The 24,425-nt window shown below is 41.9% G+C and overlaps 1 protein-coding gene across 1 annotated transcript; it reads left to right on the top strand.

The window, feature by feature from the left end:
• Positions 1–8: 8 nt before the first annotated feature.
• On the top strand, positions 9–24,149 carry NAPA (NSF attachment protein alpha). The gene is made up of 11 exons (XM_035117631.3): positions 9–206; positions 11,796–11,878; positions 12,669–12,785; positions 15,772–15,818; positions 16,565–16,642; positions 17,008–17,063; positions 17,657–17,741; positions 19,160–19,264; positions 20,421–20,489; positions 21,435–21,485; positions 22,385–24,149. Exons 1-11 carry the CDS (start codon positions 103–105, stop codon positions 22,484–22,486), a joined length of 897 nt encoding a protein of 298 aa, XP_034973522.1. The 5' UTR covers positions 9–102; the 3' UTR covers positions 22,487–24,149.
• Positions 24,150–24,425: the final 276 nt, after the last annotated feature.

The following is a 24,425-nucleotide window of genomic DNA, read 5'->3' as shown; positions in this document are numbered from 1 at the left end:
TCTCCGTCAGTGTGAGGAGAAGTCGGCTGAAGGCGAGTCAGGGACCCCCCCCCCCTCACTCCAACCTCCGCTGTCGTCGTCGTCTCGCTCTCTCAGGCGGCCATGGCGATGGATACGAGCGGCAAAGAGAAGGAGGCGCTGCAGCTGCTCGCCGAAGCGGACAAGAAAGTGCGCGGCTCCCAAGGCTTCTTCTCGGGGCTGTTCGGGTGAGGCCCTCGAGCAGGATGAGGCGGCGAGGGAGAGGGTGTGGGGAAAGAGAAACTGCGGGGCGTTAGGTCATGTGGGAATGCGGGAAGTGCGCGCGCGCGGTTGGGGGGTGTCATTTCTGAAGGGTGTCCCTGCGGGGGAGGGGACGGGGAGGGAAGGGAGCGAGCGGCGGGGTCTTAATAATTATAATAATAATTGTAATAATTAATAAGGGATGACATGTGTCCTCTTTCTTTCAGGGGTAAAATTTCTGTCTCGGTCGGTTGTTTTTTTTAATTTAACTGCCCAAAATGTCTCTGTCTTTACTTTCTGGATATGACATAAGTGGTGGCTGAAGACTTGTTTACCCCTTTCTCGTCTCCTACCCCCAGCAATCTATTGCAGCTATTCTATAGCTTACATATAGTAGGGGGGTATCTAAAGTGGGAGCCGTCAGAACGTCCTCAGAATATGGCAGCCCTATTTATCTGACTGGGTTGGTCCCAGCCACTCTGGGCGGTTCCCCAACAAAAAGTAGCAATAGCACAGTACAACATCGCACACTAAAAAAACTTCTCTTGATGGGTTAATGGATTTCTGGTGGGGTTGATAAATCTCTGGTGTGTACGTGCTTGTGTTTATGGGGATTGGAGTTGTGGTAATAAACTCTGGTGGCTGGTGCCCTTTGGGGCTGGTAGGGTGGAAGGCAGGAGGACCATCAGAAGGTGGAGCCAGAGCCAATGGCAGGCAGAACCGCCACCATGTACAGTACTGTAAGAAAGAAGGCAGCCGGGTAGGGGCTGATTTGGACCAGTGTTAAAAACTCATATAAACTAGGCACCAAATGGCTCCTTAAACTAGGGTTACCGTCACCAAAACAGAATGCTCAACTGCCATTTTGGGGCCAGGTGGCTTGAAAGTAATGTTTTTCAATATGGCTTTTTGGTTCCTCATACTCATTTTGATTGTGCAGATAAAATTATACAGGATGTGTTGCTACTGTTCGAAAGCAGTAAAGAGCCAAACATCCCCAGACATGCACCTCCAGATGGGCATCTTCACTTGGTTGCAAGTGGTCAGTTTGCAAAGTGGGCAAACACCAGCTGGGCAGGGTTGGTGGGGCAGTGTTTTGCTCTCCCTAAAACCAGCCACCTCTAGTAATGAGACTGTGGGGCATTGGGTCATGTGGAAATGCAGGAAGTGCACGCATGGTTGTGTTACTGTGGGAAAGTGGCAATGAAGTGTGAAGACAGTGGGAGGGAATGAGTGACAGGCTTGACAAATGATAGAATCGTAAAATTGGGAGGGACACCAAGGGTCATCTAGCCCTTCTAAAGGCAGCGTTATATAAGGGAGTTTTTAAATGTTTGATGTTTTATTGCATTTTTATGTTTGGCTGGAAGCTGCCCCAAGTGGCTGGGGCAACCCAGTCAGATGGGTGGCATATAAATAATAATATTTTTGTTATTTCCCCAACTTGGGGCTCGAACCCACATGTTCTACTGACTGAGCGATCCTAGCTCTTTGGTGGGAGTGATGAATTGCCAGTGTGGGTGAGCAGGAGATAATATACTAGTGCATTGAGATTGGTAGGCAGGAGAAAGAAGAACCAACAGTAATTGCAGCCAGCGGAAGGCAGTGTCATCCCCTAACTCAAAGAAAGAAGGCAGCCAGGTGGAGCTGGTTGGCTTAGGTTGTCATTTGCCCAAAAGGGACTAGCTCCCACTGGTAATGAGGGGGGCACCCTTTGTAGAAGGTGAGAAGGAAATAAGAGTTCCATGGTGGAGTCTCTATAAACAAATAGGAATCTGGGAGGGTGGCACTAAGGATGGATAATAGTGAGTTGGGAAAGTTTATATTGGAAGGTAGGTTGGGATGGATGTTAGCAGTGGATCTAGCTCTGTGGCTGGTCTGGAAGCAGATAACTGCTGGAGTTCTGACTCAAGAAGGTAGACCTTAAACCACACAAGTCTGTGGCTCCTCACAAGCCATTGTTCAGGGTTATATATCCAGGGGAAGAGGTGAGCCAACATTCAGCAGAAAATCTGAGGAGTTCTGAAACTGTCTATAGTTTTATTTACAGAAAAATAACATTGGCTAAAGGAGACTAAAATGAGCATGACCCAGAGGTAGCTGGAAATGTAGAAACTCAGCTGGTGGAAGGGGCATATTTAAAAAAAGGGATTGGGTGAGAGAAACTGAATGGCTGTCAAGTTGAAATGGTCAGGGAAAGTTAAATTGGGAGAAGGTGCTACGGTAGTAATGCATAGGGGAAGGACTGCTGACATCTGTGTAAGTTGAAAGATCAGAAAGTTGGTGAAGAGAATAAAATGTTTGTTGTTGTTTAGTCGTTTAGTCGTGTCCGACTCTTCGTGACCCCATGGACCAGAGCACTGTAGGACAATCTGGTGACAGGAGATCCTGGTAATTGGAGTAATGTGTTGAGGATTGGTTGAGATGCATTGCAGGCAAGTGGACTAGGTCCAGTAGCTGTTTCAGGGCAATGCCATGGGAGCTTTAAGGAAGGAGCTGTTAGGTGAAGTGGGGGCAAGAGGAATTGGCTGAGTTGATTGGGAGGCGATTTTCTAATATTATGGAGGGGTAACCTCATTGCAGTGAGCTTATGTGAATGCTGTTGAAACTGTGGGAATCCTCTATAGTTTGTTCCTTGAGTGAAGGGTATTGTGGTGATGGAAGAGGCTGTAGGTGCAGCTTTATTTGGGAACGGGTTGGGTGAGACAGGCAAAATTCTAATAGTAGTCAAAAAGTGATCGTCTTGCGAGTCAAAGTGCTCTGAATTAAGGCTGTGACCAACTCCACTGACTGTATCTGTCGAAGCCCCTTCAGTTATAAAGAATAGTTTCAAGATCCAGACCAGTGTGTGCCTTGCAGGGTTCCTGTCAGTGCTGCACATGTGTTGCTTATGAATTTGAAACAGTTGTAAACTTTTATATTTGAAGTCATTTATATTCTGTCCTCCCTCCCTTAGTAGATGAGTGCAGACCACAATAAGAACAATAAAATAGACTATGTAAAACAAAGCACCCATTACAAAGCACATGAATTAAGGCAACTCCATTCACCTGATTTTCATCATGTGGGCCTTGCTTCCTTTCTGTGCGGTAGACATTAATCCTGTATACTTCCCACTTTTAATTTCATTAGAATAGTGGTTGTTTTCCCCCAGTACTTTGGTAACTAGAGACCTGGCTGATGACAGAAGATGCTTGTATGCATAACCTGCATAGAACAGGGGTTCCCATCAAAATTTTCTCGAGGACCCCTCATCGAGCCGCTATTGTGACAAGGACCCCCACTAATTCCTAATCCTAAAAGACAGGGTACCTGCGCAGTAGCGCACAAATGAAGCCGACGCGCGCAAAGCATCTTGGGGAGGTGAGCGTTAGTAGAATGCGCGTGCTGCCTCTTTGCAAAACAGTAGTGTTTGTAAAGTGCCACCTAACAGCATACAGCAGAACTACTGCCTCTATCTAATTCTAGTTTTGCGCTAGACTCTGCTCATGCAGGAAGCGGCCAAAACAAAAAATCTGTTATCATACGAAATATATTTAATATATTTTTTATTCTAATAGAATCTTGCGGACCCCTCTGGCATAGCTCGCGGACCCCTGGGGGTCCCCGGACCACCTGTTGGGAACCACTGGCATAGAAACTTAGAAGAAACTGCCTAAACCGTTGTCTAATGTGTGATGCAATGTAGCCTAAATGCTGCTGCACCATAAAAATAAAGGTCCTAATACTTTTTCTTTTCTTCTGCTTCCCCCACTCCCCACTGCTGTGAGTTTGAATATGGAATAACAATCCCAAGCCTTTTTTATTTCTCCAAAATTTCCCCCTTCACAGCTTCTTTTATTGAGCCCAGGTGAGATAACTGGGTTTTGGGATAACACTGCTGGTGAGAGCTGCTACCTTGGCAGGAGGCAGATGAGTTTATTGAAGCTCCTGAGCCCCTGTGATTTGGCTTAGTTTCTGTTACTGTTGTAGTTTTCCAGGCTGCAAGACAGGCGAGTGGTTAAGGTGCAAGTATATTTCTCAAAGACAGCAAGCTGCCTTATGCTTAAGAGGAGGGGTTGTGCAAGACTAATACAGTGTTGTGCCAGGGATTAAGGATCTGTACAGGTAATGAATAGTGACTGGCAAGTCTGTCAGAGCTTTTGTCATCCTGGGAAGCTTTGCTAGTTTCCCTGAGACTAATCACCCTGATTCTATCTGTGCTTTTTCTGAATGTGTGCTAGTGCTGCTAAGTAGCTGAGGTTATATTCTTGCACACACCAGTGCTTATTTAACAAAATGGAGACTCTTCTGAATGAGCCCGCAGTAAGACCAGTCTATATCTATTTTGCTAGTAGCATTTCGGAGACTGTGCTGTTTGAAAGGGTAAAAGGGTAAAAGGCTTTAGGAGCTGGGACTTGGTTCCAGGCTGAGTGGGGAGACTGAAGTGTGTGACATGATGGATGTCTTCCACCACCCACAGACTAGTAGCATTGTCTGGGTTAGGTGTACCCATTAGTCACACACCTACAGTTTTAATAACAGTGTCAAGCCTTGAGAAAAAGGGGGAATGGTAGTAAAGGGAGATCTTGGATAAGCTATACGTGGCAGCAGGCTAGCAGTTAGGGGCACAACAGGATACAAAATCTGCCCTTTTTATGTGTCCGTCACTCTCTGCAGCCCCATATTTATTGGAGTGAAATGGTAGAAACTGCTAATAACCTTCTCCTCTCCCCAAACTTGAATGCTCCAAAAAGCTGAAGGACAGCAGAATTTCACAAGAGGGATTGGACGTCCTGGGGCAGAATGCACCCTCAGGAATGGTGAGGCCCATAAATGATAAGGCAGTAGGAGTCAAACAGGCTGGCTTCTGATGCACAGACCTACCTTGAGGAATCTTGTATTTGCCTTAAAAAAAAAACTTTGCTAAGCCTTACAGTTCTGAATTTTGTGAAGTAAATCCTTGCTTTGTTTTATTTATTTAAAATACTGATATATTGCAGTTAACTAAAACGTTATTAAAACAGCATTCCAATTAAGATTAAAAGGTCAGTAACATTTGGTAATACTTAAAAAACATACCAAAACCAGCATTACTTTAAAACAGACTGTATCATGTCCCTGATAGAATATGCCTTCCCTCAGAGAAAAGGATCTGTTTTCTTTAACTGTCAAATTCAAGAGGACCCTTCTGCTTTCTTATTGCATAATATGTAGTTTGGGATGAATTAAATGATTATTTGAAGTGGAAAAGCACAGCAGCAAGATATTCAGCTTTTTCTTAAAAATTGGAAGTTTACTTAAATGTCTGGGGTAGAACCTTCTGTATTTTCTAGCTGGCAAATAAGATTGCATTTTGCTTTCATATGGATGTGTGTAATGGAAGGGTTAGTTGCCCTTCAGTTATTTGTGGTAAAAATAATGGTGTTTGTGGGAAATGTTTTTGTTCCTTCCCTCTTGAAAATAATGCTTTGATGGAGGCTGACGTAGCTGGTGGCTGTTGCATTATAACCTGTGGGCTAAGAAGGAGGAGAACTGGTCTGCGCTTGCAGTTCTTCCGGCTGTGCATCTGTTTTTTCGCTGCTGGTAATATCTGTTATTGAAGCAGCCATCGCCACCGCTGTCTAGTTGGGGGCAGGCAAGGGAATGGAGGGCACATGACAGAGCTGGTGACTCAAGGGCAGCTTCCTCTTGCACATAATACACATCTGGGCCTTGAGATGCAAGGAGCTGAAGTAGATAATGAATTCTCACAGACTATGAAAAAAAAAGAGCCTGGTGTATCAGGGACTGGTGATTTTCCGTGGGAGGAAAACAGTCACTTCTAGGAAGGCTGGTGAAATGAAGTAGGAAGGTGGAGGGGAGATGACAAAACAGGGTGCTAAAATGAAAAGGCAATTTGTTTCTGCACCTGGAATTCTTCCTTTGCAAGCCACAAAGGTGCCAAGCTTATTGATGAATATTTAACATTCAGAGGTAAAAACTTGGGCGTATTTGTGTGCTTGTGTTGGGGGATCAATACCGGTAGTCTCCCTGTTATGGAATAGATTCCTAGGTCAGATTAGGGCTCAGCGACAAGAATTAAACTTCATTGAACTCAGAAGGGCTTCGCTTCTGAAAGAACATGCCTTGGTCAATCTGCAAGTGTCATAGAAGCCATTTATATGTCTTTCAAGTTCTGGGGATTGCAATGCTCAGCAAGAGGAAAGAGATATTAGTCAATGTCTTGACAAACCTTACTGCTTGAGGTTTGTGAAGTGTAAGGAGCCCTGTTGTATATGGATCTCGAGTTATGGGTGTGCTTTTCCCCAGAGGCTGAGAATGAGCTCAGATATATGAAAATGTTTGTGTTGGCTTTTAAAGGGTTTAAGAATACATACCTCATTAAATGCTTTTGAGCAGAGGAGATTTCAGCCAGGGCATTCTGTGGATTAAAGTGTTCACTGGTGATGCTTTTTAAAAATTCTTTTCAATACTGTAGTGTTCTCTCTTTGTATATTTTGTGTGTGTCAAAGAGAGTGCACATTTAGGATGAATTTTTATAAACTGGGTTGCCAGTGATGATTGTTCCCCCCTCCAGTACCTGACACACAAATCCCCCCTTAAAGTTAAAGAGTTAAAAGAGAACCTGGAAGAACATAAGGGGTCGATTTTCTTTGTAGTGGAGTTTGTACTGAGCTTTGGAAAGGGCAAACAGAAGTGTCTCATCTCACTTTATGCTGGGAAGATCCTGTTTGGATGATCCACAAGTCTTTGGAGAGAGAGGAATGACATTGACTGCAAATAATACCTGGCTAGAATTGAGACCCCTAATCTAGGAAATTAAATTGTTAGGCACTTAATAAAATACTATGCTGCACAAGACTGAGGAAATGAGCTTGGCACTAGGAATCCGAAATACTTTTACTTATGAAACCTTGTATAAAATATCAAGGAGGTGTACAACAAAATAATGCAAGTTCAATAAAACATAAAACACCATAAAAAACAATACAGAATCATAAAAAATGGCTGTCATGTAGAAAAAGATAGGCTTCCTGTCATGAAAGCCTTCAAGAGTTACCTGAAAATTAGCTGCAAGGATGCCTGCTGAACATCTGCTGGATTAGTATTACACAGCGTGCAACCAGTGACATTAAATGCTCAACTTCACATTGGAGCCAGTTGGGCTTCTGAACCACAGGGGAGGGGACAACTAACACTGTTTTTCCAAATGATCTTGGTGTTCAAGCTGGAATATAAGGGCGCAGGTGGTCCTTAAGGTACTCTGGACCCAAGTTGTTTAGGGCTCTGTATGTTAATACAGTAACCATGAACCTGACCAAGTAACATATGTGCAGCTAGTACAGATGTTTTAGCAGAGGTATCACATGCCATCTGCCCCAGTTACAGTTGTGATTAGATACCTGCCCTTCACTCTTAAAGTCCCAGGGTTGGCAACAACATTAAAAACAATTTAAAACAGCTTACAAACACAAAAATCTAGCCACTGGAGCTTTTGGATGAAGATTAGCCCCACATAGAGTGCATCAGGGTGGATAAAAATCAATGATTTTTTTAAAAAAAATCAAAAAAATCGGATTTTTTTATTTAAATCGGATTTTTTTGATTTAAATCGATTTTTTTTATTTAAATTGGATTTTTTTTAATAAAATGCTTTTCGAGGAAAACATATTACCATCCAAAGGTTATTCCATCATGAAATAAAGATTAGTTTTTTAATTTTGTAGTATAAGGTTGTATATGTTTAATTTTGGGGGTAAATAAATTCCATTAATCCATTCACAATGTCATGCTCTTCCAGAGGTTTTTGTAAGATTATTGGGCAGTTTCTCTGCCTACAAGATATTATCACAGGTGCTTGGTTTACTTTTGCAGTTCTCAAAACTGAATTTGACTCAACAGAGATCACATGCCTCTTCTTCACAGCAAAAATGTTATAACATGAACAGAGTTGAGAAAAAGACCTTAATCCTATTGTTCTACAAACCTATGAATACAGAAGCAACCCCTTCAGTGCTAAGTTTCAAGAAGTTCAGTGAATAGAAACGAAACAATATTTTTCTGATTGTTCGGAGTGGACAGTATTTAAGTTTTTCATGTGTAGGCTGGGCTGACAGTCTAAGTTTCTTAAAATATATATATTTTGTTTTTGTTTAGCCAAATTAGTTAACAAACATGGATGTTTGTTTAAGCAAATAACATTTGCTGAAATGTTATTGTTTCAGTTGAATAAATCTATTTAAATTGTTATTATTAAGGTAATGATTATTTTTCTCCTTCCTAAGTACAACAGTAAAGTTGTCCAAATATGAATGATTAACCTATTAAACTGGGGATAAAAAAACTAATATGAAAAGTTGTTATTCTAAAAATCTTCATCTACTTGCATATTAAAGTTATACCAGCAAGAATTAGTCTTTATGATTTAAATCAACTATGATTTAAATCAAGCCTTACTGACTAGTGATTTAAATCGTGATTTATATCGTGATTTAAATCAGTTTGATTTAAATCAAATCCACCCTGGTTAAAATTTAATATGGATATTTATTGCAGGTATGCCACTGACCACCTGAATGAAGCTCATGCACCACTGGTCATTAACCACAGTTTGCGAACCCCTGCTTTACCCTAATATATAGTTGATAAAAGTGAGGATTTAATTTGCCTTACTTACTTCCCCAAACCTTTATTAGGCGTTACAAATATAGGCCATCATAAAACATCCATGTATAAAATTTTAACATATATACAAATAAACAGCCATGTAAAAATATGTAATAATGAGGATTTTCATTGGAGTTTCTTCCCACTAAATAGTGCCATTCCACACTCTTAAGAGATACTCTTGATAATAACTCAGCCACCCTTGCAGTTACTTCTGCGTTAATGTCAGATATTTTCATTTTGCTGCACTGTTAGACTACCCAGAAATATCTGCCCTTGACAAAAGCTGAGGGGATTTTTTTGATTTAAATCGGATTTTTTTGATTTAAATCGGATTTTTTTGATTTAAATTGGATTTTTTTAAATAAAATGCTTTTTGAGGAAAGAATATTACCATCCAAAGGTTATTCCATCATGAAATAAAGATTAGTTTTTTTAATTATGTAGTATAAGGTTGTATATGTTTAATTTATGGGGTAAATAAATTCCATTAATCCATTCACCTCTTCCAGAGGTTTTTGTAAGATTATTGGGCAGTTTCTCTGCCTACAAGATATTATCACAGGTGCTTGGTTTACTTTTGCAGTTCTCAAAACTGAATTTGACTCAACAGAGATCACATGCCTCTTCTTCACAGCAAAAATGTTATAACATGAACAGAGTTGAGAAAAAGACCTTAATCCTATTGTTCTACAAACCTATGAATACAGAAGCAACCCCTTCAGTGCTAAGTTTCAAGAAGTTCAGTGAATAGAATAGAAACAATATTTTTCTGATTGTTTGCACAGTATTTAAGTTTTTCATGTGTAGGCTGGGCTGACAGTCTAAGTTTCTTAAAATATATATATTTTGTTTTTGTTTAGCCAAATTAGTTAACAAACATGGATGTTTGTTTAAGCAAATAACATTTGCTGAAATGTTATTGTTTCAGTTGAATAAATCTATTTAAATTGTTATTATTAAGGTAATGATTATTTTTCTCCTTCCTAAGTACAACAGTAAAGTTGTCCAAATATGAATGATTAACCTATTAAACTGGGGATAAAAAAACTAATATGAAAAGTTGTTATTCTAAAAATCTTCATCTACTTGCATAATAAAGTTATACCAGCAAGAATTAGTCTTTATGATTTAAATCAACTATGATTTAAATCAAGCCTTACTGACTAGTGATTTAAATCGTGATTTAAATCGTGATTTAAATCAGTTTGATTTAAATCAAATCCACCCTGGAGTGCATCATAGTAATCTAGTCTCATTGTTGCCAGTGTCTTAGTACAAATAAGCTTTCTGGTTTTTGAACCCAAGTTTTCCTGGGTGGGATCCTGTAGCTCTGGTGATGGCTGGACTTCTAGGAGCCACTTCTGGGAGAGATGTCCAGAGGACTAAACTGTTCCACTGTTTCTTGTGAATTGGCCAGATGCCTCAGAGACCAGGAATCTATCTCACAGTCCCAGTAAACTAAACCATAATTGACATCTTGCCTTTGCTTGGAGACTGTAAGCAAAGGCTGCTTTAATAATAATAATAATAATAATAATAATAATAATAATAATAATAATAATAATTTATACACCGCCCATCTGGCTGGGTTTCCCCAGCCACTCTGGGCGGCTTCCAACAGAAAAATAAAATAAAATAATTGATTAAACATTAAAAGCATACCTAAATAGCACTGCCTTCAGATGTCTTTTAAAAATCTGGTAGCTGTTTTTCTCTTTGACATCTGATGGGAGGGCGCCCATCTACCGAGAAGGCCCTCTGCCTGGTTCCCTGCAACTTCCCTGGTTCCCTCGCAACAAGGGAACCTTCAGAAGGCCCTTGGTACTGTACCTCAGTGTCCGGGCAGAACGATGGGGGTGGATACGCTCCTTCAGGTATACTGGACCGAGGCCATTTAGGGCTTTAAAGGTCAGCACCAACACTTTGAATTGTGCTTGGAAACGTCCTGGTTGCCAATGTAGATCTTTCCAGTCCCTATAGTGTGAAAATCACCTAGACCAGATTCTGTACATTGTTTTGTAGGTGTCTGACAGTTTAATTGTTTTGTGTATTTGGAACATCTATTAAGATGTATATTACGTTGTTCTTCTGTGCTCTCTTGCCCTTTACTCTGGGCCTCTTCTATATTCGTAGCAGAAGAAACCTTGGCCTGATGGTGCTTCTCTTTCTTACCACAGGACTCATTTTGCCAAAGCTGAAACTTCTGGGAAGGTTTAGCTACTTGCCATCTGCAATAAATTTTCAGAAGAACCAAATCCTTGGCATTCAGTGAAGACATGGATATGTCTGTTCAATAGAAGAATGTGGTGTGGTGGGCAGGGAATCTTGTTTTGAAGAATGTTGAGGGTTTAGGGCAAAGCTGGCATTTTTATGTATGGAAATTTTTGTTTGCCTCTTACGCCTTTGTGGAATATACCTCACGGAGCATCTATTCCTAGGATCAGAAGAAAGTGCAGTGTAAATCGTAGGGCTCAAATGGGCTTTAAGGGTGTGGATTCTTTCTTTCCTTAATCATCATGATACAGCACATAAGACTGAGGAACCTTGTATTTGGGCCATTCAAGTGCTCAGTGAAGACCTTCTTGTTTAGATAGGTTCTTTAGCACGCAAGGTGTTTACCTGGTCTGTTATTGATATTCCCGTGTTGTATTGGGAAGTCAGTAGTTTTTATTTCTTTGAATGGTATGCTTTACGGCGCTTCTCTATGATAAAAATCATAAAAAAGGGAGAAGTGAATTATGCATCTCTCAATATCTCTTGTTCTGTGTCCTTACATTTGTGGGTGCAGACCCAGTCTAAAGCTGTGTAGCATTCTAATGTGGGTAAGGCACCCCCCCCTCAAGGGAGAGCATGTTCCTTTCCAAGCAGATGGTTTGTGCCAGTGCAGCAAGCTGATTCAGTGGTATCTTTTCTTTCCTCTCTAGGGGTGGCTCCTCCAGGGTTGAGGAAGCATGTGATATCTATGCAAGAGCGGCCAATATGTTTAAAATGGCCAAGAACTGGAGTGGTACGTAACATTATCTCTCACCCTTTGCTTTTTATTAATGTTGCTTTGCATTCCTCAGAACTGCATACCCCAACTGCTTATTTGCTTATGAACTCCCTCTCCCTCTCCCATTGTAATAGAGATGCTTAGTCCCTGGGCTAAAAAGCAGGAAACATATTGTCTTCAAAATAATATGGACCTATAATACAATATACCTATAATATCCCCCAGCAAGTGTGGGAGAAGAGCCTGCTGTCTTGGCCCAGTTTCTTGTGAAATCCTAGACTAAGATTTATGGGTTCTCTTAGTAGGGAGGGCCATAGCTCAGTGGTAAAGGACATGCTTGGCATTTTAAGCATCCTAGGTTCAATCCTTGGCATCTCCAGGTAAGACTTGAGAAAAGACCTCTCTCTGAAGCACTAGAGAGCAACAGCAGCCAGTCAGTCAGTATGGACCACTGGTCTTGAGCTGATGGGTTTGACTGCCTATGTAAGGTAAAAGGCAAATTATCTCTGCCTCTTTTCCTGGTTTTGACACGAGACCATCACTGTTTGAAAAGGTCGTGGTTGAATGGGTGCTGTAATATTAAATTAGAGCTCTGCAGGTATGTATCAGGTCCTCTTTGTTTTACCAGTATGGACATTTGGCAACACAAGGGTTGCAGGAGTAAGCCTTGACTCCTTCTACCATCTTCCTCTTGCTTTTAACTTGAGGCCTCTTCCGCAGCTTCACAGTTTTAGAATTTTGATGTTATGTGCATGGACAAATTCCAGGCCTTGCATACTCACAGGCCCTTTCTCTCTCCACCTAGCCGCAGGGAATGCTTTTTGCCAGGCTGCTCAGTTGCATCTCCAGCTGCAGAACAAGCATGATGCGGCCATGAGCTTTGTGGATGCTGGCAATGCCTTCAAGAAAGCTGATCCTCAAGGTAAGAAAAAAGTGGATTAGGCAAGTTATACAGCCTCAAAGCTGTAGTGAGATTTGCTCCTTGGGCTGGAGCTGGGAGGGTAGTCTGTGAGACAAGACTTACTCAAGCCTCCTGAAATATTCGACACACTTGTGTATTTTATGCAGAAAGCACTGTGTTTTCGTGATTGCGAAATGTGTTTAAATTGCAGAATTTGGGTCACTATCATGCAGAGTACACCAAGCCTTGGGTGGAACTGGATGCATTGCACAGTCTGTGTAGCCATATACTTATTCATATTTATGTGCACATATCTCTGGTTGATAAGAAGGGAAGACAACTGCTGCATTCAGGTGTTAATATCTCAGTTTAATAAGATGAGATACACACAAGTCTCTTGCCCGCCCATGCAGCCCTCTTCTCCTTTGTAGAGAATCTCAGTGAAGGTTTGGAGTTTGTTTAAGATCCTGGTTTGTTCTGAATCTCATACCCATAGTTTACCAGTTCAAATGAAATGGGAAACTGTGGCCAATTAGAGTCACTACATTTCAATGAAGGAGTTAAAATTGCTTTCTTTGTACGTGTCTCTTTTCATTAAGCCAAGCTACAATAATCTGAACACAGTCATTGTATTGGACTTCTGGACTTGTGGTGCTTAACTGCCAAATGCTAATATGTACATTCTCTCTAAAGCTGCAAGTCACATAGGTTGCTGAAGGGCAAAAGCTACTGTGCCAGCTGGCTTCCTTGCATTATACACTGAGGTGTCCTGCTTTAGCTTGAATCCTCAGTCGCTTGCAGCATTGCGTAAGAGCTTCAAGTTGACAAGCCTCCCCCTAGCCAGGCTTGTGCAAGCCTCACAGATACTAAACATGCCATATCAGTCCATGAGTACATTCTGCCTTAAATGTTCAGGTTCCACCTTTGCAGGAGATCTTTTGTCTCCCTTCACCTGCATATATGCACAACCCTTTTGGTATAAAGGTGCCTTTGAGCCTTGCATAGAATGCCTGTTCCTCAAATTCACCCACCTGTGTGTTTGTCATTAGTATATGACTTCAAGTATATATAGTATATGAGGCCAAAGGGCTGTTTGGGAAGAGGATCCCCCTTCTGGGATTTCATGTGCATGTCTGCTGGCAACAATTAGCAGAAAAGACAGACAAATGAGGAGGGGAGAGCTCTCTTCTGCAGCTGCCTAGACTCAGGCAGCAATTTCAGGATAAAAGATGATAAAGTAACCTGAGGAGAAAACAAATTTAATCCTCCCCAGGGATTTGCTTAATCTTTTGGAGATTTGCATTCTGATTATCGGCTGCAGTAGCAGAGCTAAAGAGCCACCCTTGTCCTTGTCATTGCGCCTGGCGGAGGCGGAGCAGCCTGGGGGCATGGGATGCCTGAGCTGATGCACCAGGTCTGTGGGGTGGTTAATATGATGAAAAGGGATCCCATCTTGGCACCTACCATAGCTGCCAAGTTATCCCTTTTTTAAGGGAAATTCCATTATGCTGAATAGGCTTCCTCGTGAGAAAAGGGAAAACTTGGCAGCTATGACACCTACATCCTCTTGCTTTGGATCTTCTGCTTTCTGTGAACAGTTGATTTATCAGGGGAGAAGTTGCTAAAGAGAGGCATTGCATGTGCTCCTGGTATAACATGTAGTCTGGATGAGACCTCTGTACACACAATGTAGTCCTCACCCACTCTTCCAAAATTTGCCAAATTAACTTGTGCAGATTTGCACCTCTTGGCTTCACCAGCCTGATTCTGCTTACAAGGGCTGGTTTTGACCATTTAAATCCCGAGGGATTGCCTGTCTCCACACACTCTTGCTTGGACCTTAATGTCTTCTGAGGGCCTACATGGGTGGCCCCATGCAATAAGGTGCGGCAGTTGACTGAAAAATACTTTTTCAAGGTTGGCACCCTGACACACCCTCCCCAGACATTCCTGGCAACTACTTCGATGTCATTTTAACACTCAATAAATATTAACACTGCATAAACACATTTCCTTTTCCCAGAAGTCTTACTTTGTTGCATTTCTATAAATTCTTTGCTGCTTTTTAATATCCCTTTTATGCCTGATTGTGATTTTTTAATTTCTTCTCATTCTCATTTGTCAGCCACCAAAGACTGGATTGTAGAAAGGACTGCCCATTTATTTTATTTTGGAAACATTAAAATGGTGCTTTTATCCAGATCTAGCGGCTAGGGTAGTGTACACAAATGTCCAAAATACAAACACAAAGTTAAACAAAACATAATAAAATGTGTTGAGGGGGCAGGAGGGAATTCTGTAGTAATCCTGTGCTCACCATTTAAATTTCCATCCAAATCCTTGTATCTGAGCTTCCAAGAGTGGCTTGTTGCTATGCTTGAAACAACTGCCAATTTAAAACAATGAAATTAGAAGCTGCCGTTGGCTGGAGTTCACAGTATCCAATTCTGTGTGTGATCAGGACACATATTAGTTTAAATATATTTGATACTGAAGTTCTTCAGCTGGCTACACAAGGGCAGCATAGCTGTGATAACTTTGATGTTTTGCTGTTGGTTTGTAATGTTTCTGGAAAAGCAGTAAACAATTTATTCTTTTGGGGGGGGGGGGAGGGACAAGGTCAGCACTGGAATCCACCCTGTTAATTCTGGGACACTGGCTATGCATGTGTTTTGCAGAATGACCAATTGTAGCATCTTCCTTCTGAGTAGGGTGTGACATTCTAATTGTATCCATTCCTACCCAAAGGAAGAATGCAGAACAGAACCCCAAGCAGTGATGATAAACACCCATCAATTCTCCAAATCAGCTTGCTACTGTCTTTCAATTCCCATAAAATCTATGGGCTTCAGCAGCTTTCCTTGAGTGGCTGTTGATCCCCAGGGTGGGAAGTGTGCTATAAATATACTCACCCTTTCATGGAGGATAGAGGAGCAGCATTGCCAGATGGTTTTATTTCCTTAGTTTGCTATGTTTAAAATTGCTACCTCTTTCTCTGTTTTTGCAGAGGCCATTAACTGTCTCCTCAGATCTATTGAGATCTACACAGACATGGTAAGCCTGTTTTGATATACGTATTGTGCAATTCAAAAATAAGTTTGTTTTAAAAAATGGAATGTTTTGTGTATGTATATTTGTATGCCTGATTTAAAGAGGCAATGTTAAAACTGCAAAGTGTGGGGCATGATGTCCAGCAAACTTTCTCTGTGTATGGGAATTGCCCTCCCACGGTGCAAGTAAACATTAGCATCTTGGATGCTGATTTGTGTTGAAAGGTATCTTGAGCTAGCATCGGCTGGCTGAACCAGATGCTTGTGCTGTTTGTCAGGGGATTTGCAGCACGTCTTTTGTAGGATTGTTCTAAGAGGTGGAGGCATGTCCTTCAACTGATAAAATAACCTAGTATGGACAGTACTTAGAGTACAAAGCAGATTGCTCTGCCAAACAAAATCAAGAAATGCATTGAAGCCGGCAAGCATAATCTTTAGCACAGAAATCCTTAAAAGAAGTTAATTAGTGTATTAACCTTCACAAAGTATGTGTGTATGACACCTGCCTATCCCTCACAATTGTACACTTGTGAGGTGGGGAGTGTGCTTTGATATACCCAACATGTACCTAAAGGCTATGAATGTGTGTTTTGCAATGTAGCACAAGAATGCAGGAAGTCTGGAGTCTCAAAAGAATTGCCAATTTTTAACATGGTTGAGCACTACTCAGCACCTGAAATTGGGATGCGTGCAAGTACCCAGGTGTCCTGAAATGGCAGTTCATTTTTCACCTGTCTTTTTGTCCTGTAGGGCCGTTTCACCATTGCAGCGAAGCACCACATAACGATAGCAGAGATCTACGAGACTGAGCTGGTGGACATTGAAAAGGTATGTTGAGAAGCGGGACTTCCCCTTGCCCTAACAAATTGCTAGAGAGGTACATCTTGCTCTGGCATGCCTTGCTCTGTTCCCTTAGTATTGCCTTCCCAGAGCAATGTAGACGTAGGAACCGTGGTACATTTTGAAGAGTGTCCCTTGATTTTGCTGCTTCTAACATCCAGATTTCAACAAACCCCCCTAACACATGGGATGGATAATTGCCATTCTGTCCTGCTTGTGAGCTCCCTGTGGAGTATCTGTCTGCCTACTGGAGGCGGAATATTTGGCTATTTACACCTTGGGTCTGAACCCAAATTCATGTGTCCAGTCTTAATTTCTTATTCAGTTTCTCTTTGTATTTTCTTCCTTTCAAGGCCATAGCCCATTATGAGCAAGCTGCAGATTACTACAAAGGTGAAGAATCTAATAGGTAATTGAATTCTGGTATTCTTGTACCCTTCTCTGCCCTGGGGTTGTGTTGGGTAGGTGCTTTGGAACGGCTTCTGTTTTTAGGTTTGGGTTTTTAATTTAGCATTTAATTCTATGTAAACCAGCCTAGGATGTTTCTTGATGGAGGGCAACATATAAGTTCCCTAAATAAACATGCCCACCACTTAACCTATGTAAATGTCCCCCAAATTTTACTTGTATTGAGGGGGCGGAAGGCAGGAGAGTCATTTGCAAGCAGAACCTATCACCTAGTGGAGGCTTAAACCACCTCCCTCCATCATGTTAGCACTAAGAGGTCAACACAGTAGTCAAGAAATGTGTTGTCCTTGTGTGTATACCTTGCCAAGCAATAGGAGCTTGGTAAAGGGCCAGGGCTTGATTTCTCCCCTGCGGAAATAGCCTTTTTATTTTAAAAAACACCACCACCCTTGACCTTGGAGACCTTTGTGATTTGGTCTGGTTGTTCTCATCTGGTACTTCCTGGGGTCATACAGCCTGGAGGGCAGATAGATGGGTGGGTTGCTACTCCTGTCCAGGTGCCTGTAGCTCCTTTTTTTTTATATCTTCTTGCAGCTCGGCGAACAAGTGTTTGCTGAAAGTGGCTACCTATGCAGCTCAGCTGGAGCAGTACCAGAAAGCTATTGAGATCTATGAGCAGGTATGTTTATGACTCGTCTTCTCCCCCCTCCCCCCAAGCACAGATCTTTGCTTAAATCAAATTCTTGAGATAAAAGATGTACAACATATGAAAATGAAACCATTCCCAGGACGGTGTACCACATGTTTTAGTTAAAATAACACATCTAGACAATACAAATTCTGACATAAGGAAAGTTGAATATTGATGTGTCCATACTTTCTGCATACCGTCAACTGAATAAACATTGTTTTGCTAACTGTAGGGCAGGTATGTGTAAGATGTGCAGGTACTGAAGCCTTCCAAACTTTGGAAAGCTTACTCAACTCTTGATTATTGAGGTTACAGGGATATCTCTCACCCTTCCAAGCATGTTGTGGCATTAGGGCTAGAAGCTTGGTTTTTCTCATAAATGAAAGCTAAACCTCCCAGGATACTGATACCTGGAGGAAAACCAGGAAATAGGAAAAATAAATAGTGGTTCTAGTGAATAGCATTTTTAAAGCTGAAATGATTCTTAACAACTATAAAATACCACCTTCTCCTGAGACTTAACCTTGGCTGAAAGACTTATCACTGCTTGTTCTGTACATACTATTGTTCCCTCCTGCAGCCCCCTCAAAAAGTTTGCAACTTCCAGAACAATTTTTCAAGCCAATCAGACAAGCAACGTCTCCTGGAGATCATGTTCAGCACAGTTAGCATCTTGTGTAGCCAGGTGTAGACTATTTGAACACTTCGCTGTTGATCATTTGCAGGGAGATTGCTAACAGTGGTTGTCCAATGGAATCAGGGCTATTTTCTTAGCCTGCCTCTTCTCCCACCTGCACCTCTTTCTGTACTTGGACATCCCCACTTCATAGCTATAAGATGAAGCAATTTACCTTGTAGAAAACCTGCAATTCTCTCGCAAATTCTGTGGCATCTTCAAAATTCCTCAAGTGAGAAAAAAGAATCCAGCCACTAATTTATAGCATGCTTCCATAAAAAAAGAAAAAGAACGTGAAGGAAAGGCTCCCTTTTTGAAACCTGCCCCTGTTCATTTATATACCACCCTTCATCACAAGATCCCAGGGTGGTGTACAACATTAAAATCACAGTACAGAACATCAATGATAAAACATACTTAAAAACATAATGACAGACAGCCTGATAGTGAAATAGCCATCATAATAACAGTTCCACCCATACTTTCATAGGCCATAGATTAGTTAATAGCCATAGGCCTGGGTAAAGAGGAATGCTTTTGTCTGGCGCCTAAAGGCATGTAGTGGTGGCACCAGGCAAGCTTCTCTGGGGAGAGCATTCCACAGATGGGGAGCCACCACAGAAAGGACCTGCTCTCTTGTTGCTGTCCAGGGAACCAAAGGCAAGAGTCTCCAGGGGCCCCAAGTTAAAATTGCAGCTTTGCTTGAATTGCTCTTCTTTGGCATCTCCAGGTGGGCACCAGCGCCATGGACAGCCCTCTGCTGAAGTACAGCGCCAAGGAGTACTTCTTCAAGGCAGCGCTCTGCCACTTCTGCATTGACATGCTCAATGCCAAGGTCTGGGCAACTGTTTTTTGTCTTCCTAGAGAGATTCCTAAGCTTTGAGTCTGGTGTTGACAAGATCCAGCATCCTAAGTGACTGTCTGGGCTGTTTCCAAACTTGCCCCCCCCACAGACCACTTGAAAATTTATGAGGGTCTTGGTGGGGCCACTTAATTAATTTTCTGACTATTATATGACTAGCATAATGTGCTGTGCTAGATGCTGTGAGATTTTTACTCGCATTTTACTGCTGCTTTTATTTCTTACATATATTTTATTGTATTGCTATTGGAGTTCAATATAATTTGAATTGTAATGCAATGACATGCAATATAAGAAATAAAAGAAGCAATAAAAGTGCAATTCTAAATCAATATTTTTAATGCAATGGATGTGCTGGCTCCTGTTTGCAACCATAAATTCAGACATGCCATGGGCTACCTTGGTAGAGCCGGTAGTTTACTGGTAGTCTAAGAACCACAGTTTGGGAACCCCTGCTTTGTTTAATGTGTCTGGTTTCCTCTGGATGTGTTCAGAATGGGGAAAGGCAGAATTTGGGGCAAGTCTAGCTCTCTAGCTTTCTTCCGCCACAAACCTGAGTCAAAACTCTACAAACAGGATTTCTTTTAGCTTGTTCTTAGAGGAGAGGGAGTAGTTTGTGAGGCTGGTGTGCACGTTGACAGCTTGCAATACCAGTGTTTAACTTATGTGTCAATGAAGCCATATAGGAGCAAGGATCTGGGTTGATAATGTCTTTGAGTAATTGCGCTGTCATGGGAGGCTTTGCAGCATGTTGGAGGAAGGAGCTGGGGCTTCTGTAGTGTGTTAGTGTCTAAAATTTGAAACAAAAAATTTAAAAAATTCCAGTAGCACCTTAGAGACCAACTAAGTTTGTCATAGGTATGAGCTTTCGTGTGCATGCACACTTCTTCAGATACATGTGCATGCACAGTGTGCATGCACACGAAAGCTCATACCTATGACAATCTTAGTTGGTCTTTAAGGTGCTACTGGAAGGAATTTTTATTTTTTGTTTTGACTACGTCAGACCAACACGGCTACCTACCTGTAACAAGCACTCTAAAATTTTAGTAGCTCTACTAACAGGCCTTTGAATGACCAACAGCTAACTGCTTGCATTTCTCATCTTCTCTTCTTTTTATAAAATCAGTTGGCTGTACAGAAATATGAAGAAATGTTCCCAGCTTTCTCAGACTCCAGAGAGTGCAAACTGGTTAAAGTGAGTAGTTTTTATCTAGCCTTCAAAGGCTGATGTAGACATCTGTAGGAGCTACTGTCCTGGTCACTGTCAGAATGCATCCATTTGGTGGTTAAATAAGTTTTGTGAGTCTTGAACTACAAAAGGAAACCGTGGATTAGCTCAGTGGTACCCATAACCCGCCCTCCAGAAAAATTGCCGAGAAAATTGCCAGACCACTTAATGATTTTTCACCCTGTTCTAGCAATTGTACTAGATGCTAAATGATTTTAAATTGTATTTTCATTGCCTCTGTTATTTCTTATAGTGTATTTTATGGCATACCAATTTGAATTCCATATAATATAAAATAATGTCTAATAATAATAAAATACAATGAGAACTAAAAGAAGCAATGGAAATATAATAAAAAATAAATATGAATATTTAATATGCTGCACCTGCTGTTCTTTGAGCTTGCAGTCCCTGGCAGTCTGTGGACCACAGTTTGGGAACTCCAGCTTACTTAAACTTTATGATTGAATTTGTGAAGCTCTTCAGTGTTCTTGTACAAAGGATAAGATGCCAGTGAGCAAGAAATGAGAGGTTCTGTTTGTGGTCAGCAAGGATGGACAAACAAAAGGTTGGTGGTTGGGATGGGGGGATGTCGAGGAGGCACACAGGAGCTTCTTAGCATGAAGATCAAACAAACTGAAAAGACTGGAGATGCAAAGCCATTCAAATTTTGCAACATGCTTTTTCGTCCCATCCCATCACTCGTTTAAAATAGGATCTGTTCGAGATTGCATGATTACATACACTCTTGTTATCAGAATAACATTCAGCCAGTCAAGAATCCATACCCAAAGCATCTTTTAAAAAAATCATCTTCTGTTAGTTGTTAGGGTGCAATGGGACACTGATTCGCCATCTTGTTGTAATTGGGAACTGATCCATAAGTTCACCAATATTCTGTCTCCCTCACAGAAATTGCTGGATGCTCATGAAGAACAGAACATTGACAGCTACACTGAATCGGTAAGGCTGTGTTTTCCTCAAGGGCCTAGTGTGAACATAGAGGGTTGCTGTGACATCTAGTCAAAACAAAAAAATAAAAAAAAATCCTTCCAGTAGCACCTTAGAGACTAACTAAGTTTGTCATTGGTATGAGCTTTCGTGTGCATGCACACTTCTTCAGATACACTGAAACAGAAGTCACCAGACCCTGATGTATAGTCAGAGGGTGGGGAGGTGTGACATCTAGTGTCCACTAACCTAGAATCTAAGGATGGAGAACACTTGGCCTTTCAGTCAGGGAGAACTACAACTTCCATCAGCCCCAGCGAGCATGGCCGGGTATGATGGGAGTTGTAGTTCAGCCTCCAGAGGGCTGTAGGTTCCCCACCCCTGAAGGCCCTCTTGGTGGTTCTACCATCCTCAAAGGTTTTGGTAGTAAAAGCCCTGGAAAGGGCATTCTTTGTGGCAGCCCCTAGGTTGTGGTCCTCCCTCCCCCCAGAAGTGTGCCTGGTACCTTCCATTATATAATTTCTGTCATATGCTGAAGACAACACCTCTTTACTTTGACTTCGCTGATGCCTGAGATACATATTTTTAGGACAAACCCCCCCCCATCGGTTGGCTAATGTTTTAATCTGATTTTAGTATTGTGTTTTAAATATATTTATTAATTATATTTCAGCAACAACTATTTTTATTATTTCCTAGGGCGTGTTACAGCATTAAAAACAATATTAAAAACAATTAAAAACAACTTACAATGTATATGCTGCCTAACTACAATTGTCTCTAAGCAGCGTACAAAAAATACAATGCCAAAAAGTTTTAAAATGGTTAAAACTAACCCGCCTCAGGACCATGGCAATTGGTTAATACAGGCACAATTTATTGCATCTCTGTTCTTTCCTGCCCCCCATCAGGTGAAGGAGTATGACTCCATCTCTCGCTTGGACCAGTGGCTCACCACCATGCTCCTGCGCATCAAGAAAACCATACAGGGCGAAGAGGAGGACCTACGCTAAGCCACTACTATCCCACAACCCTCAGCCGCTCATCTGCAGAACTCTGTGTGGATTGGCTCTGGGGGAGGAGAGGGGTTTTGGCCCAAAGGAACTGGACTTGAATGGCAAATGGTTTATTACTGCTCCCTTTCTCATCACCTCTCTCCTTGCCGCCGCCTCTTAGTACTGCAGAAAACAGGACCAGGGAGTGTGTCGCCCGTGGACTGACTCCAGCTGGAGAGAGACATGAAGGCTGTAACATGAAGTTCTCATTTCCATTGCCTCGCTGCTCCTCCCCAGATCTGAGCACGTTGCTTTCTGAGCCAGCATTTTAGCTTCTTCTGACGGCTTTAAAATAATTTGTATGGCTTAACGTTTGAAAAGTCTCTCTAGTGGGTTCAGATGATGGCACCAGCTTCCTTCCTCTCTCCCAGAAGAGAGCGTGTTGGAAGCTCGCCCTGGGGTGGAAAGGAGCCTCTTCTGTACAGTAGAGGAGATGCCCCCATCCTCGTGGCCTCATCCCATTACACACCTCAAACCACATCTTCCAGAGCAGTTCCAGCCTCCCTCCCTCCCTCAGGCAGCAATTGAATGGCAGCCCCTTTCCCCACTTTCCTTGTATCAAATGCTTGTCCCATCAAAAAGGGTAGCATTGCTTTCTAATTCTAATGATTGACATGAAGCTGCCTGAGCTGGGTCTTAAGTGGAGGCTGGCACACATACCCCCATTTCAAGTCCTGCCAGGCATATGAGAACTAGAAATTCTAGATACTTTACATGGTGTATATGCTGACTCTTCTTTTCCAGGCTGCAAGAAGCATTTCTTCCAGCCCAGTTTACCATTTTGAATTCAGGTAGGAAAGAGTTACCCTTGCTCTTTCCCTTGTCCTTAGAAGTTGGTGCCAGTCACCCATACAATATTACACGAGTATGGGGTCGTAATGCATATCCATTTGCCGGTCACTAGGGGATATAGGGTGTTTGTTCTCCTGTTGCCTGCATAGCAAGAGGCAGACAAATCCTGAGCCATGCTGCAGGTAGCCAAAAACCTATTTAATGCTAGTAATTCTGTGTGTGCAGGCTGTCTTGATAGCTACCATCTCTTGCATGGTTTTCCTTCAGGCTTAGTTTGAAGGGAGCAATTCTTCTGCCAAGTATTCTGTGTTCTGTATTTGTTGTCCTAAAGCTTCCCCCTGCCCCCCCACCTCTGGATTTCCTCTTGTGTTGGCTTAAACAAAAAACAAAAAACACCTAACTTTATCATGTAGTTGAGACAAAAGGGTGGATATCTTCATGAGGGATTCTCATGTTGAACTTTTTATTATTCAAAGGGGTGGGGTGGGGGGTGAAATTAAGTGCTGCTGCATGTTTTACAATGTCCACCAGCAAGTAACTCTTGATTATAGAAAAACAACTTGCACACAGCAACGAGTAATAAAATCTGCATGGGTGGAAAACCAAACTATAGTAATCTTTGTCTAACAATAGCCTCTCTAGATAAAGTTCCTGCTTCTTCTCTTAAGTGACGTGCATGTCTTCAGGCCTAGGCTCTCCATGCTGTTTGTTCCCATCAGTGTTCCAGGACTAATTCTGCCACCTTCCCGTCAACCCTTCTAAGTTGTGATTTCTATTTCTGAGCACTGGCTGTGATTCTGTCTATAAAAAACACAATTACATGCTTGAATCTGGCTGTGCATATGTGTGTTCAGTCTTCAGACGTTTTCCTGTGATGGATTTGGAACCGGAGCAGCTATGTTTGGGTGAACTTGACCTGCAGCTTCTCACCGTGTTTTGAGCGGTGCTGCTTTGCAGGTTTGAGTGTGGTGTGTATTCTGCACTTTTAAAAGATGGGGGAGGGAGAGACATAGTGCCCGTAAAAGCAGAGTTGTGCTATCTTGCATAATTCTGTTTTTTTAAATGAAGTACAGTGAACCTTACTAACTACTATTTCCCCTGCACT

This window comes from Zootoca vivipara, chromosome 6 (genome assembly GCF_965207765.1).
Source record: "Zootoca vivipara chromosome 6, rZooViv2.hap1.1, whole genome shotgun sequence".
NCBI classification, from domain to species: domain Eukaryota; kingdom Metazoa; phylum Chordata; class Lepidosauria; order Squamata; family Lacertidae; genus Zootoca; species Zootoca vivipara.
The sequence above is the reverse complement of the archived record's forward strand: the minus strand, read 5'-3'. Positions and strand labels throughout refer to the sequence as shown.

Coding starts and splice junctions, on each gene's coding strand:
- NAPA (XM_035117631.3), top strand. CDS start 103: ATGGCGATGGATACGAGCGGCAAAGAGAAGGAGGCGCTGCAGCTGCTC. Junction 17,742..19,159: donor CTATTGAGATCTATGAGCAG/GTATGTTTATGA, acceptor TGGCATCTCCAG/GTGGGCACCAGCGCCATGGA. Junction 19,265..20,420: donor TTGACATGCTCAATGCCAAG/GTCTGGGCAACT, acceptor TTATAAAATCAG/TTGGCTGTACAGAAATATGA.